This window comes from Clytia hemisphaerica, unplaced genomic scaffold (assembly GCF_902728285.1).
Source record: "Clytia hemisphaerica strain Z4C2 unplaced genomic scaffold, Clytia hemisphaerica genome assembly, whole genome shotgun sequence".
NCBI lineage: Eukaryota > Metazoa > Cnidaria > Hydrozoa > Leptothecata > Clytiidae > Clytia > Clytia hemisphaerica.
Window position 1 is genome coordinate 1,021,238 of NW_027103394.1, and position 17,608 is coordinate 1,038,845.

A 17,608-nucleotide genomic window follows, 5' to 3' on the forward strand; every position below is an offset into this window, starting at 1 on the left:
CTTAAAATGAAAACTCTTAATCGACAGGGAACAGGTTTAAAACATGATGCAAGTTGAAAGAATCTATTGTCAAATTTCAAAATTGAATGAAATCAAAGTCAATTTCCAAGTGGGGCTGAAACTATACTCTGCTTTTCCCACCTTAATTATATGGTTGATTACATTTAGCTTAGATTTGTAAAGGACGAGCGGGGCGATAAATCCGTAATAGCCCCGCTTTTTTGTAATCGCCTTGATGTAAACAAAAATTTCTATTGGTTGAAAGAAAAGTATCGTACGATATTTTGATTGGTTAACAAAATATCATACGAAATTTTTAAGCCAATCAAAATAAGAGTGTCAGTCGAATGTTTTTTATAGTTTCGAATGTTTTTATAAGTTTCGAAAAGAATAGCGATTGAGTGTTCTTCAATTCTTTTTTGACCATATAATTAACGCGGAATAACATGGTATTCTCGGGTGATTTTGGATTAATAACCCCTCGTTTCATTGAAAACCCTTCAAAATAGCCCTCACTACGTTCGGGCTATTTTGAAATGTTTTCAATGAACCTCGGGGTTATTAATACCAAATAACCCTCTAAACCATGTTATTACTAGTACGAATAAGTGGTGACGGTTCTGTGATACAGATTATCCTTCTGTTCTAAGAACTCTAGAATCTGCTTATGTAGCTAACCGTAACATTACAAAGCAAAATTTGCATGACATTTTGATACTTCATTAAAATAATTATGAAATGGATTATCGAATAAATACCAAAAACCGGAAGTATGTTGTGCAATTAATTAACCTTTTTTAATCAATTCCATGAAGTTCAGGTATTTAAATTTGAATTTACGTCATAATTTCGATTTCCGTTTTACTTTATCATTACTTTTGATAAAGTTCTTGGATTTATTTTATTATTCTCAGCATATTTTTGAATAGGCCATACCATTTTATCCTAATGCAATAGTTAGGACAGGACAATAGGCTTATACAAAGATAGCACAACTTAGCAATCGTTCTACGTAAAAGTTACGACATCAGGCTTATCTAAACCCGTTCTGTTTTAATTAATGATAGTTTAAAGCATGCTAAATTCTGATTAGATAATTCACCATTTCCTAGATACAACGTCAATTTCGTGTGTTTTACGTCACCGATTAGATTTTAATTTTAATTTGTTATTTATTTAGTTGTAATTTTGACAATGTGCATATTATCTCATTTGAGTTAAGTTGATAAGCCAAATAGATTTTCTTTTTTATAAAAACAAACTAAATAAGAAAGACTTCGATGGCAAAAAATTAGGAATAAGTTAAGAACAAGTTAACAGTTTTAAGGTTTTAGCGGCTTTAAAACACACAATTTCCCACAATTTATTAGGAAAATAGCATCAACTTTAAAATATTTTTTCTCGAAAAATAACCTGAAAGTTCCTTAAAATGAAAACTCTTAATCGACAGGGAACGGGTTTAAAACATGATGTAAGTTGAAAGAATCTATTGTATGGTATTTTTTCTCATCTTAAATTGTATTTTTCAAACATCTAAAATTTAACTGGTTTTAATAAATTCCGTCAAAAAATACTTTCAGCTAGTTTGAAATCTAGCATGTTTGCTTAGTTTACCGCCCTTAAAATTCCTCCTAAAACAATATTCCCATAATCAAAGGTTTTGTATGTTTCAGCTTATTGTCAATTTATGTCATATACGCCATGGGGGCCTTTTTGGCAATCAAAACTTTACAATAAAATCATTTTCGTTACGTAGAAATAAATAAAACAGAAACAATGAAGCGACTGCTTAAGTAGAAATTTTCGTCATCTTTCGTGACTTCATCAGCATATAGAATAAATAAATATGCTAATCAAATCAAAAGCAGAGAAGTTTGTTTATTTGGCAAATCCACATCATTGCGTAGAAAAAAATGAACAATGCTAAATCTTATCTATGTAATCAACAATTACAAAAAATGTATGAAAACAAATTCAGATAAAGACATGTGCCCAATGAAAGAAATAAACAAAAACTAATTTTCAATCGGAATGGAACGTGTTTTTTTTTAATTTCACTCGGACTCACCTATTCAAACCCCGAGGAAGGTTTTTCAAAAAACGACCGTACGCACTTTCAAATGGGACCCCTACAGTACAGAGAAAATTTAGCTAAAATTGAGCAAACCTTGGGAGAGAAATCGACCGTTACAGTGACTTTTTGTTTTTTGGAAACCAATTGGAGACCAAAATATGGCCAAAGTATGATCCAGCTTCTTTTTTGCGCATAGATGGCCTCTAAATACCATATTGGCATCAAAACTTATCATAGTTGAAGTAGTGAAAATTATTGTTTTAATACTGACAGTTTCATGTCTGGGTCCATTTGTTTCAGCACCATTTATGCCAGTTATGCCACCTTTAGAGTTCGCAAGATGTTAGACTTTTGCATTTTTAACATAGTTTCCATTTGTTTCACACAATGGTGGCATTTGGGGGAAAGATGGCAAAAATGGAAACAAATGGACTCTCTTAGAGCCTGAACCTTTCATATCTTTAAAAACACATTGCTTACCTGGTTTGCAGAAAACACTTTTGGTCACGAATGGTTCAGTTTTCAAAGTTTTTAAAAACACCGAAAGTCCTGTTGAAGCCGATTGTTTAAAAAGTCCGACTGGCTAATTTTCCCGATTTTTCCCGATTTTTAACCCGACTTTCAACCCGATTTTTATATGATCGGTTCCGATAGGACACTGCAAGAGCTTCAAAATCATCTTGAAAAACACCTTGAACACCAGAGAAAACACTGAATGGTTCAGAAACTTGCTGGTGTTTCAGGTAATGCATTTTGGCTTGAATTTTATGGAGAAATTGAAAGTTGATTTATGGAAATCCCAGGAACACAGGAAATGCTGAAAACACACCACCTCGAGAGGTAAGGTGTTTCTGGGAAATGATTTTTGCCAAAAACACCCAAAAAAAGCATGAAAGGTTCAGAAAAAGTGTTTCAGACAAAGTGTTTTCAGTGTTTTCGGGACTTTTTTGACATGAAAGGTTCAGGCTCTTATTCAAACAATTCTCAGTTGAAAATAAAATTAAAAAAACTAGAGTTCCGTTGCACTTACAAAAAAATAACATTGCAGGGTCTTCGTCAAAAATTGACGTCATTTTAGTCCTTGGTGTCGTGAACTTTAAAGTGAACTTGTTCACGTGACGGCATTTTGAAATCTGCTCATTCCTAGAATTCAAAAGCTTGCCAGTGCTCTGAAATGTAGCGATTTCAAGTTTCTCCGCGAGACAAAGTGAGCATTTCAGTTAAACTTATATACGTAATGAAATCATTTTTGTTACGTAGAAATAAATAATGCTAATCAAATCAAAAGTAGAGTAGATTGTTTATATGGCAAATCCACATCAATGCGTAAAGAAAAATGAACAATGCTAAATCTTATCTAATCATCAATCACAGCAACTGTAGCGATAAAGATAACAGCATGAACTGAAATAAACAAGATTTTGTTAAATTGTAATCGACAAATATATCGATACAAGTATTACTATAGAGATAACACCACCCCTATTCCTCCCAGTGACTCACAAACAAATCTACAACCACCTTATTTTCTATAAGGAAATGTTGCTACTTATGGACCTTATTAGGCCGAAATCATATCCCGACCTGTCACAACCATTTATTATTCTATTCAGCGCGCAATCAACGCAGAGAAAAGTAACCATGACGACACTTCATCTATTATTTTGATTCCATTGCTAATGGCCTTAACATGTCTAAATCATAAAAATGTTTTGTTGATCGAATGATGAAAGTCTAGAAAAGAAAATAATTTTTACTACACTACTTCTAACCACTATTAATTTGTATACACCATTAAGCCGTCAGTGGAAAATACCCATATTGGCTGCGTTTAGACCAGCCTGGCATTTGTAATTACTTGTAGTATTCTTTTGAATTCTATTGTTCCGCGCAATTGTTTGGTTTGTCAAATGCCTAATGATGCCAGCGTGTTGGCATTTCGTTGGCATTTGAAATGCCATTTTGAGCAAAGGAATCCCCTTTTCTGGCATTTCAAATCAAACAAAGGAACCAAAACAAAGAGAAAAAATGACATTTTTGATTTTTTAAAGTATTTCCACGTTTTTTATTCAGTTCTTTCTATAGATTGTAAAATTTGCAAGATTTGCCATAGGCTAGCCCTTTGATTCTTTATACAGTATGATCAGATTGACACATGCGCCATAAAATTTCTTTACTTGGTCATCAGAGGCTGATACTTCCTTTGAAAACTCGGTCTCTGATACTCAGAGTATAAAAGTGCTTCTTTACCGTCGCAATCAGTCAATCAGGATCTAGAAAAATCAGAAGCTAACCATCTCCGTCGCAAATACATAAAATCGCTTTTTGCAGGAGATATTTTTTGACTTTTTATTGTTCTTCGTATCCTTTAATAAAGATCCGACAAGGAGGAAATGCCGAGCCTAAGAGAGACTATTTTTCTGTAACTCTTGCCGTCCGCAAACATCTAGTACCTATATTCGCCTAACTAAACCCCTCCCTGGATTTCGATCTTATGAAATTCATCTAGTTTATTACTGATTTCTTAATAACGCGTGTTTCAGTATAAACGCGTGGTACTGTAAAGTTTCTTGCTGTAATCTAAGGCACCCATGCTCTTAAAAGTTATAAAATTATCTCGCGACTAATTAATCAGCAATTTTACATAATCAATAAACTTCAAATGCTTTCGAATGTGAAGGAATGAAACATTAAAGACTTCCTTAAGGACAACAATCTTGGAAATCAGTACCAAATTCTCGCCGATCCCAGGGTCGAAAAAAAATTCCCTGTATGGAGTCCCTGAAAAATAAAGATACTAATAATACAGTGTATCAAAAGATTTTCATTATCCAAAAAATTTTGCTTTAATAATTAAAAGCTTGAATAAATCCGCATGTTAAAATCAGTGCTCAGAAAAGTTGTATGATTATAGAGGGGATTTTTGGATTGTTATAGTTAAGTACATTCTGTTTTGTCACAAACCCGATGGGACTCTAGCCCCACTGGGAAATTTGGCAAAAAAGTTCGTCCATAGTGGGAAAAATACCCTAAAATTTCGGCCCACTGGGAAATTAACTTTGATTTCACCCCTATTCGAAATTCAATGTTTAAAAATGCCCTCCGAAACCCCACTGGATTTTTAAGTTTTGGAACATGTTTTGGAATATGTTTTGGAATATGTTTTGGAATATGTTCATCCCCATCCACATTGAGATTTCAAAAGAGATTTTCATCCCAGCTGTGGAGAAGAGTTTCACCGAGGCTGTGAGACAGGGGTGTTTTTCTGAACACGACGAGACAAAAACCTAATCTCTTGTGCTTCTTTCCTTTCTCGTGATAATTAGCACAAGACGGCTAGCCTAAAAGTGACAGAAGTCATAGAGTGTTTAATGACTTGACACTATATACGATATACACTATATATTACGATTTTCCTAAAATAAAATACCCCTCACCGGGAGATTGTACCAAGAAGCCCTATATCACTTTCGGATGCTCAAAATGTAATTAATTGTCAAAAACCAGCAAACTGTAAATTTAATTATGAAACTCATTTAAATTTCCTTATTTTCGTTTGAAACATCCTATGTGATAATTATCAAGTTCATTAATTAAGCACACCGTTAGAATTACTATTGTTCTCTCTTTTATTTATAAGAACATTTATTGTGTGTAAAAGATCATGCTTAAGTTAATTGATCTGGTGTCAGTTAAAATAATATTTGGAACCACGGGAAGGTTTTTCCTGTACCCCAAGTGGCAATAGTGAGTTTATGTATGGGTTTTTCTTATATGACGGGGACAGTTGGGTTTTTATCCGGCTAGATCCTGACTGATTCAGGACGACGGTATATCATTTTTACCGTACTTGATTGTGCGGGTTAAAAATGCAGGTTAATCCAAGTCGCTTCAGTCACTCTACCGTCCTCAAAAGTGTAAATACATAATCTCGCTAATGTTGAGTACGAACGGCCACCGACCACCGACCATTGACCTTTTCACTTGCCTTGTCTCACCATTTCTTCAATTATTGAAGCTCGATGGGGCACTCCGTTCTAAACGACCATATGTGCGGTCAAAAATCAGGCCTCTGACCGTTGCATTGCAGAGAAAATTTAGTCAAATTTGAATAAATTTGGGTGACAATCGATCCTTAACCTTACCTTGCAGAGTTTTGTCCATTTTAAGCGAAAAAGCGCACTTCAAGAACACTAAAAAACGGGCCACGCCTACGGTTGCTTAACGTGTGCTCAAGGATTGGAGAACTTACCATTCCACGGTAAAAACAAATAGCATCAAAAATTATTTTGTTTTGATGTCTATTAATGAACCTCGAGGTCTTTATCTTCTTCGTAATTGGTAATTAAATCTATACACTCTTAAATAGAAACTGTGTTAATTGATACGTTATAATATTCCTATAGAACGAATGTTCTTATAAAAACACTTGCAATTCTTAGTATAAATAAGGAAGAGTCGCCTTCAATGGCTTCAAATGAAGTTGAAACATTGTAGCGTGCACACCAAAAAAAGAAAAACTATTACTATTAGAGATATTTTTTATTGATCAAGATCAATGATGCCTAGATCATTTTTAATTAAACGTATCGAGAAAGTACAAACTGGATTCTTTCCATGGCAAGATGAGATGTTGGTCCAGAGCTGTTGTCTGGAGTATCGGATGGGATCGGAAGATCTGGATTGTGATGAGCAAAAGGATAAAGACATTGAAGTTGTTAGTGAAGATGGGATTGAAGGTAAAGATCTTAAATATTTATTATGTGTTCTGATTTACACCCCTTTCTCAAAGACCCTGTGAATTTTTTTCCGCCAGTGGGGATAAAAATGACGTACTGAAACTTGATGGGGATTGATATCCCTATATTTTCTTTTGGCTGGGGATTTCGATTCTTTGTTTTCAAGTCAGAAAATTCAGTGGGGATGGGAAAAATAGCAACTGTCTGTGAGAAATTACCCTTACTCATTTTACCCATCAAAAGCCGAAATTTAGTACCGGTACTAACTTAAAATGGGAGATATACCTATTCCCAACCCACATGGTACTACAACTTTTTTGAGATTCAAAATCAGACACCACCACATTTTCCTGTGTCACTGTCTTTCTACTCTCACGATTTAACAAGACTTTGTACAGGTTTTTTTTTTATAAAAAATTCCAAAATTTTGAAGCTTTCGAAAGCTCTTAACTTTTTTAGTTTTAAAATTAACAATGTTCTTAACTTGTTCTTATTTTGATCATTTTGTGAATACTTTTTACCATTTTTCTAAGAAATTGGGTGAATGGGTCCAAAAAGCCTTAAAATGTTCTTAACTTGTTATTAACATTTTGGCTAGCGAAGCCTTATGCTCTTATATAATATAGTTTGTTCTTATAAAAAAACATGTAGACCAGTCAGGGTTGAAAAGGAATCACAACGATAGATAAGCGTTTATTCGCAATTGTTTGCATTTGCAAAATTTTGTTGTTTACAGCTTTGAAAAACTAAGTGAGTTTATTTAAAACAAGAACAGTGTGATATCCGGTGGAAGCGGGAGACTGGGGAGACTGCAGCTTCGCCAGTTTTGAGCAAATGAGATTTTTCTCGAATTCCTAGCGAATTTCATCTCATTCGGAGCCTTTAGCCTCTCTATCTTTACGGTTGTTTCGCCGGACCTGATATCGACTCTTAAAATCTAGACTAATCTCCTCATAAATCAAAAGTAGGTACGAGAACGAGGTGGGGCATGGGAACGAGGTTGGGTGATACGGAAGAGTGTTATTAACGGGTACAAAACTTTTTCATCAGGGAAAAATATTACAATTTTTTTCTGCGAGGAGGGTGTCTGCGATATAGCGGATTCTTCAATTTTAATTTCTCTGCTTATCTTTAGGGAGGTAAAATCTAAAGTCTTTAAAAATTTGAAGAACTGTACTTTAAAGAAAAAGGAAAAAGAAGTCCAATTTGTCACCACAAAAAATTAAATACCTAGATAAAAAAAGACCTGAATACACCTTTCCGACCGTAGTCTCGCAGTTAGGCGCATGCCGGTTAATTATCCCCCTAAACTCGATCCAATCCTTTTTTGAGACCTTTTTCTATTGTCTGTAGGTGCGAAAAAAGACTGGGACGGTTTTAGGGTGGTAAAACGGACAAAAAAAAGCCCGCGCGGCAATTGTCGGCTGCAGTCGAAAAGATGTGTTGAAGTTAGCGTGTCTGCCTACCCAGCTGACACACAACGTTGTCTCAACGTTCATCTAACGTTAAATGGACGTTGTGAACATTAAATTGACGCTGAAAGAACGTTGTGTGCCAGCTGGGTAAACTCCCAACTACATTGGAATGACTTCCTTCATCAATTTGTAAAATGATGAAACGACGAAAAAGTGAAAATTGTACCAATTCAAGCAAATAATTTTCACACACTTTGCAAAATAAGTTACTTTTTGCAAGAAAGAAATGGTACTCACATACCCACGCTTTCGATTTGAAATTTTAATTAATTTGACCCATTAAAATATGCAATCAAAACGGCTGTATAATTAAGTAAACTATAAAGATAATTGTTAACTTTCCAACGAAACTGCTTAGGTGTTTTTCTATTTTTCCAAATTCAAAGGGAAAGCAAACTATGACATTTTTGCGAGAATAATTTTTTATAAGAACATACAAAATTCTTTAATGCTTTGGATGTTTCTTAACTATTTGAACTTCAAGTGTAAAGACGTTCTTAACATGTTCTTATTTTCACCATATTTAGTGAGAGTCTGCAAATTTTTAGAATGTTCTTAACTTGTTCTTATTGTCTTGGCCATTGAAGCCTCCTTAGTTTGTTCTCACAAAAAAACGTTTAATTAATTGCAATCAGGTCAAAAATGATACCATGTGAATAATTTGGCTTTTGAGCCTAATGCTGATTAAATGCTTTTTCATACCAGAACAATTCAAAAGTCAATCTTTCGCCAAAACCTTCTAGACCAATGCAAGGCTCCGATATGAGGAATAATCGCACGATGGGTTATTTTTTCTTATTTGGCACGCCCTCAAAGAGAGCAATTAATCGTTAATTGCATCCTGTAGAGAGCAATTAATCGTTAATCACACTCTCCAATGCCGCGCCAATGTTTACAAAATTGATTTTAATGTTTTTCTTACATTTTTTTGCATCGAACGTTTTAATTGCATTCGAAATTTATTTTGTGAGAAAGAAAATCAATAAACAACAATAAAAGAAAGACATAAAGAGAAGAGAAAAATATAAAACTCTCAGGGTAATTTCTGTAATTTACTTTCCTAACTGGGAAAAAGTAGTGAAAGCCATTGTGCGATTAGCTCGTAATCACATAATAACTCGTACAATTCGAAAATTGCACTCGTGATTTTTTTGTTTCGAATTTTCCTCGTCCTTTCGGACTCGGAAAATTAATAACAAAAAAATCACTCGTGCAATTATATTCGAATTGCACTCGTTATCATGTGATTACATATACTAATCAAGAGAATATACTGTTTAATTCTGGAATAACATAAAAATGCATATTAATTGTCATGGGAAATATGAAGCGTGAAAATCATGAAAAAGTGAAAAATCTTAAACTAAAATTTACCCTTTCTTATAAAAAACGTGTATAATTGTAACAGAATCATTGTTTCGAATGTGACCTTCATTTTCTGCACGTGTTCGAAAAATCTAATTATTACTCATTAAACAAAAAAAAGTTCTCCGAAAACAACTTTGTGCTAATTAAGACTTCCGTGTATAAGTCATACATGTGGATTTTTTTAGTTTTCCCTTTTTTCTAATTTTAAGCGGAATTTTAAACAGTGGTAAAAATTTTGTAAACAGTGTTGAGTCACGTTGTATGTGTTGAAAGTGGTTGAAAGTGCAAGTGCATAAATAGTAAATTTTCAGCACAAAACTTCAAAATAAACTGTTCCTAAATTCAATTTTATATTTATAACAATAGCACACAAATTGTGTTTCCCAGTCAGGTAGAGAAAGGAAAGAAAAACTAGAACATTTTTTCAATCTAACTAAAATCTGATCATTATTTCCATTCATTTTAGAATCATCATCCGAAAAAGATTCCATTCGAAGTCAATCGCCAACGGAAATCAAAATCCTGACACCATATCACAACACACCTCCACCTCCTCTCATCATTTACTCAAACAAAGCCACCAACTCTTGCCAAGAATCAAGTGAAGATACCGGAAGTCACACATCTGAAGATACTGACTCTCTCGTTCCGTCCCCTCTCGGCTGCAACGATCCAACATTCATCAATTATCACCAACAACAGCTGAAATCACCAACAGAACCGTCTGCATTTAAACCGTATCCTCATTATTATCCAAGTATGGTCCAAAGTTTAGCAAACAGATGCATAACACCTTGGCCAAATCATCATCATCATCATCCAAGTTATGAAGAAGCGAAAAAGCATCAATGTGAATATTGCCTTAAATGGTTCCAAAGATCAAGTAGTTTATCAAATCACCGATTAATCCATAAGAACTCCAAATCATACAAATGCAACCAATGCAATATGAGTTTTCTTCGTAAGTCTGACCTCGGTAAACACATGGTCACACACTCTGGATCAAAACCGTACCAATGTAACGTTTGTGGTAAACGCTTTTCACAATCTTCGAATATGCTGACTCATCAAAGACGTCATACCGGAATCCGTCCGTATTCTTGTGGTGTATGCGGGAAGGCTTTTTACCGGAAAGTTGATGTCCGAAGACATGCTTCGGTTCATAGAAATTATTGAATACGAAATACGAAAACTTTATGAATATTTCTAGACGATTCAAAACTTCAGAGCAGCCTACCCAGCTGGCACACAGCGTTGTGTCAACGTTCACCTAACGTTATATGGACGTTGTGAACGTTAAATAAACGTTGAAACAACGTTGTGTGCCTGATGGGTATAGACAGTAACGTCTACTACACTGCCTGCGACTTTTCCGAATGTTTGGAGCCTGGGTTTTAATTCATTTTTCAACGGTACTATTTTCGAAGCTCTTGTAGTACAGAAAAACTGAAACTGCGTCAGACCATTTGAAAGGCTGTTTGTGTAACTCAACAAGAAACTAAATAAAAAATCCTGGTTTTTGGTGAGATATTTGCTAACTTAAAAATACAGTATAGTGGTTTTTAACTTTTTTTTTTAGTTACTTAATTGAAGATCGAGTAAGTCAACTCAATTCTATTTTGATTTTTCGTTGAACTTATAACTCTGTTATAAAGAGTCCAAAATAAATCTAACTTTCTTTGTAAATCGCTGACAATACTAACACACTTATTGTATATTTTAATAACTTTTTGTATACCATAGCTTAATATTTTTCATTTTGAATGTTGCTGGTCGACACATTGTAGTAATTATTTTTGTATATCTATCCATCCTAAAATTATTGTAATTACTTAATTATAAATCTTTTCCTATCTTTAATACCAAACTTATTTTTAAATATTTTTATCTTAACTATTTTTCATCATTGTGTATCAATTGTAAATAAGAGAGAATTTTGGAGAAAATAAATATATTTTGTATCTTGGGAATTGTGATTTACCTTTCCAATTTACTTTACCCTCTGTTCCTTTACTAAAGGCATAATTTGTGGGTTTTAGGGAGTGGACATGACAATTTTCCCTCGCCAAATTCTGTCTGGGTAATGAGAAGTAACAAAGTAAGCTACCCGATTTGCATACCCGACTAATTTCTACACCGACTTATTTTTGTCTCAAGTTCTAAGCTTTCATTTCTGCTGTATGAAAAGCTATAGCCAAACTGAGGCAACGAATGAAATAAAATTGAAACTAGGTCGTTCACTTTTCAAGGAGGCTATAGGGGAATTCATAATATTCATGACGTAAGTTAAGACTCGAAAAGCTTTGTTTGAATAAAATCAAATTTTTGTGTTGTTTATTTATTTTGAATCATGACGTAATGTTTTCTACGTGAACACCCCGTTTTTGCCAATAATGTCAAATTGAAGCTAGAGAAAAATTCTTTAAAATTTACCACTACTTCCGTAGATAGTACGTTGAGAATCTTTAAAGCCGTTCTCAACTTTTTTTGGTTTTAAGTATATGGCATCTCTTTCTTGGGAAAGAGAAAAACCCCGGGGGTATTACCATTGCCGACCGACGGGGGTATACCACTGGTGTTCAATAAATGGACCCTACGTGGGACTCGTTTTTTTTTATTTTTGGCGTTTTTGCACCCCTACGTGGGACTCGTGGAGGTGAAAGAAGGTACCTTATGACCAGTGGCACATCATCATCTCTTTTTTTGCCCAAGTACCCCCCCCCCTGCAACCACGCTGCAAATCATAAGGGTTGATCCTCTATACTATGAAGCAACTGTATTTTGTTTCGAATGAAAGGAATCCTTTATAGAAAGAACTACAACACTTCCAATCATATCAAATATTCAATCTTTTGATATCAGAAACCCAGCTAACACACAACGTTGTTTCAACGTTCATTTAACGTTATATGGACGTTGTGACATTAGAAAAACGTTAAGGTGACGTCGTGTGCCAGCTGGGAAGGTTGTGAGTAATCGTAACAAATATAGAATGTTGACTAACACCCTTTAATCCACAAAATCAACAGGAGACTACTGAGCACTGATCTCGAACTTTTCTCCTTGATAGGTCATCCCAATAAATAAAAGAGTGATCAACTGCTGTATTGTTTTTTTTCATGATTCGCAACTTTTACTTCAGAATATGTTTCGTCTAGCGTAAAACGGAAAAGCGCCTAATCCGGGCCACTGGGTTTTGCCAACTACGGTATGTGCGCCACAAAAGTTAGCTTTCAAAAAACTAGTGAAAGATTGATAAAATTCATACCCTTACAATGTATATTTATCTTTAAGAGCAAAAAAATCAGACCACTCTTGGGGCGGTGGGGCGGTGGGGGGTGTGCATGATAGATTTAAGTTCTTTATAGAATACGTACAAACTCGGGCAGTATTTTTACCATTTTCCTAAGAAAAAGGGTGTTTTTAAGTCCACAAAGTGTTAAAATGCTCTTAACTTATTCTTAACATTTTGGCCAAGCTTAATGTTCTTGTTCTTATAAAAATACATGCAGATTTTGGAGTCATTTTGTTCAGTTTGAGGTAAAATGAAATGAGTAAAGTGATTTCCAAAAATAGAGTTGGTTACGAAACGATCTTAATTTGCCAATAAACCATAGCGTTGATAGATGATGGTAGAAACTCTCTCATATAAAGAGCTACATTATATAATTAATGACATTTTAAGGGGTAATTTGATTGAACATGTGAATCATCCCCTCACTTAAAGGTCTAGATACTAATCAGCAAGAATCAAAAATTACGCATTTTTGTGTTGTTAAGTAGTGTCTATTGTTTTGATAGTGTACTATGGGAAAAACCTGAAAATACATTTTTCCTTTGAAAAAACTGCAGTAAACGTATGACAATGTAAGTAAGTAAGTAAGTAAGTTTGCGACCGCAGTCGGAGGCGACCCAAAAGCTCCTCTTTCGATCTTTCGATAGCTATCTACCCGCAGGTAGGAGAAGGTACCACTCTTTCTCCCTGGATTACTCCATATACCCTTGATCCTTCTCTTAATTGCTGAGCATCAAGCAGAGAGGCATCAAGTACCATTTTCGGAATCTTTGGTATCACCCAGCGGGGGGTTGAACCCACAACCTTGCGAACCGTATCCGGATGCTCTAGCACTGTACTACGGCCGTAATCTAGGGGGAACTAGCCTAAGACTTCTCTTCCAAACTCGTCCAAGACCATGGGTACTTAGATACAAAAATAACCGAGCTGTCTGTCAGTGGACCATCTAATAACAATTGAGTGATATTTCTAAATTATCCGTGGGCTTTTAGTTCTAAAGTTTGTCCAGATATAATAGACGATATCGGCTTAACATGAAAACTCAGATTTGATCCCCGAGAATTCCCCACAATGCTTTGCGCGTAAAAAAATTCACGGTGAAATTTTTTACGCGCAAAGCATCGTGGGGAATTCTCGGGGATTAAATCTGAGTTTTCATGCAAAGCCGATATCGTCTATTGGCAGTGGAAACAAGAATGCCTGTAACTTTTGATAGTCAAATATAATTATGGATATCTTTTTTTCTTGTTTCAGAGAATCAAAAGCGTTATATATTTGAATGTATTTTTGGTTGAAAAATTCGCGATTTTTAGCGGTTAAATTGGCAATTGCAAAAATTGAGCTTTTTTTCTACTTACGCTATAACGTTCATTTTTACACCAGTGGTAGTTCAACCTTGGATTAAGAAGTTTCTTAAATTTCAAGGCGAACAAAAAAGTCCTTCGGAAGATATGGGACCCAAAATAACCCTTGGTAGCACTTTTCTGTGAAATATCAAATCTCCAATTTAACTTTCTATTTTTTACTCCTGGAAAAGACGCTGTGAGCAGGACGGATAACCCAGAAGTGTTGAACGATAAGGGAAACCAGTGTATTAAGTTTTGGCATTTGTTTATTGGCTAACCACTCCTATACAAATAATTTTGGGGATATTGAGTCCACCACACCCTCCCTCCCCATAGATGGTAAACTTGAATTCTTTTGTCACACTTTTTGCATCGATGCTTTTAGTAAGTCGTTCAGGCTAAGCTTCCATTAATTTCACTATATTTTCGGGTTGGGTGATGGGAGAAAATCAGATCCAAAGGTACGAAAAAATAGCTTTCGCACTACCGAGACTGGCTAATTTTCTGATGTTTGATTTTCGAAAAGACCTAAAGCCCTGATTTTTACACCTTTTTTCAGAAAACTGGTAAAACCCCTTGACAACTTGAAAAATTGGCCTAAATATCGTGTCCAGTGGAAAAGTATTTCATAATTTCATAAAGATGGTTTTTTGTTAAAAGTGACAAAAAACTAACCTGAAATTTCCAACTATAAACCTTTTCGACCGTAGCTGCCAATTGCCGCGTGGGCAATTTGGTCGGCTTTATCACACTAAAACCGTCCCAGTCCTTTTTTGACACAATTTTCTATTGTCCATGTGTGCGAGAAAAGGACTGGGACGGTTTTAGTGGGATAAAAATGCCCGCGCGGTAATTGGCGGCTACGGTCGAAAAGGTGTATTTGACTAAGGTCAAAGCCCTTTAGAGGTAATTTTCGTAAGCAAAAAAAAAGCGTTCATTTTTAACGATATGCAAAATCCATAATGACTTAAAAAAATTTTGAATACTAATGTTATGCAATTGAAGAAACATCTGAAAGATGAATGGAAAGTACTGTTTTCAATTTTCCGTGCAGCACAGTAGTAATGGCTTTATATAAAGAAAATCTGTGGTGGTAGGAACAAATGATTACTCAGTGATCACTTTTTGAGGGCCATTTTCGATTTCTTAGCGGAGGCTTGGAAAATTTGAATAGGTGGTAATTAGGTCATTAATAAAAATAATCAATTAAAATCTACTTGGATTGGAGAGATGTATTTTGTTATATAGAGTAATGACCCTTCCATGGAAAAAGTAAATATCAGCTCTCTAATTATTGTTCAACTATTTTTCTTTCCAAGAGAAATTTGTGCTTTCAAAAAACATTTTGACTGCTAGCACATAAGATTACAAGCTTATAAGACCCTCGTGTCACTGACCCGGTGGGAACCCGCCTCCACCGGGAAACTCTATAATTTCAACCCCACTGGGAAATAGACTTTCATTTCATCCCGATTTTGAATTTAATATAAGAATCCATACGGGATTTAATTAACTTGTAGCAAAATAGAACATCCATTCTATCAAGAAAGTTTTATCACCGCTGTTGGAAAGTTTTACCAGGGCTGTGAGACAAGGATGTTAATTACGGTTCAAAAATTAGTTTATTTTTATGTATTTTTGCCACATTGCATTAAGCGTAATTGCATTAAGATTCGCTTCCTTAATGTAGGCAGATTACCAATTATTGGGTACTTAAAGTTTCTCTAAGTCCCTTAACTTAAGATTGATTGTTTTTGCGTAGAAACAATCAAATTAGACCATTTACCCCACATTTTTCTATTTGGAAATCCCACACAATATCACAACAGATAGATGGAACAATGCCATTTGTTTAATGCACGAGAGGTTCATCAAAGCTTTGCTTGATCGGAGTAGCTGCAAGACGATTTCAAATGAAGTATTTTAGCCATATTTAAAGCCTTTCATTTGCCGGCTGTTTAACTTAAAGTACTTTACTAATAATAATCAATCATTTGCCATTGCATCCTAAGAAAAACTCATTTTTAAAAAAGTTAACTTAAAATTCTGTTCTTTATTTAAAGAACTTCATATGGTCCGCATACAGGAAGGACCGAGGAGCATCATTTTTCAATCTTCCAATCTTTCCCGCGCTGGCACACAACGTTGTCTCAACGTTCATCTAACGTTATATGAACGTTGTGAACGTTAAATAAACGTTGAAACAACGTTGTGTGCCAGCTGGGTCAATACAAGTTTTTGAGAACTTACGTATCCAGGAAAGTTAGTTTATAATCGAGTCATTTTAGCTAAATGAGAGGGTCAAAAATTAAAATTTCCTCCGTTGGTGCAAAACCAAGGGGTGAGTAAGTTATATGAAATTCAAATTTCCCAAAAAGATAGAACACACAAAACTCAAAGAATATAAATAAAATTGTGAAGCTCAGTAAGAGGCCCCCCCAGCAGACCCAAATTTCACGCATTCACGCAAAAATTTTTCGCAATTCACGCATTCACGCAAGTTTTTCTCGAATTTCACGCAAAACCAATTTTTTGGGAAATCGGGGAAATTTTCGGAAAAAATCGGGGAAAATGCCAAAAATAGAGGTCTTGCACATTTCGCTAAGTTACGTAATTTACGTAATTTCCGCCATTATGGAGTAAAACGTTCGATTTGCATAAAAAAGTATGACAAGGCTGTATTCGAGATATTATTCGACCGGATCTGGTCATCACTTGAGAAAAACTTAACTTTGTAGTGATTTTTTCCTGTAGACCTGACTATAAAACACCGTGTTTGGTAGTGTCATAAGAAGCCCCCAAATAGAAAGCGTTACGTAATTTTTCAACTTTAATCACATGCCATCACGCAAAATATTTGATTCTTCTAGCTTGGCACGATCGTTTGGAAAAGGCGAAGCTTCTGCAGTTAACGTATCGCGATAGTAAGTGAAAAGATATGCGCCGCAGGCGAATTTTTGTACAAAAAATAGCTTAAACATTATCAAAAATAGGTCAAACAAACTCGAGTATGACACAATGATGCTTAGCTCAGGGGTAAGGAGGCGCAACCATGGTTTACGCAGAGAGGAAATTTTTGCATTTCTGTCACTCGCGTTTGGCTAAAAATGCTCTCTTTAACACCATTGAAAAAGAATGTAGTCTAAATTCGTTAGAGGCAAGGTACAATCGCTTGATAGCTTGTAAAATGAGGTAAAAGAATGAACATTTGTTGCGAGCGAAGCGATCAAAAAAAATTAAAAAGAAAGGTTTTAATCAGGGCTCGCGAATTAATTTCCTAACGTGGAGGGGCCGAAAACATAGTGACTAAG

At 35.0% G+C, this 17,608-nt stretch overlaps 2 protein-coding genes across 3 annotated transcripts in view; one reads left to right on the forward strand and one right to left on the reverse strand.

The window, feature by feature from the left end:
* LOC136824911 (espin-like) overlaps window positions 1–17,608 on the reverse strand; it is a 118,943-nt gene that overhangs the window by 12,008 nt on the left and 89,327 nt on the right. The gene's annotated exons all lie outside the window — the stretch shown is intronic.
* Window positions 6,550–11,626, forward strand: LOC136824876 (zinc finger protein sens-like). The gene is made up of 2 exons (XM_067080855.1): window positions 6,550–6,813; window positions 10,123–11,626. The coding sequence occupies exons 1-2, from the start codon at window positions 6,633–6,635 to the stop codon at window positions 10,830–10,832; spliced, it is 891 nt and encodes a 296-aa protein (XP_066936956.1). The 5' UTR covers window positions 6,550–6,632; the 3' UTR covers window positions 10,833–11,626.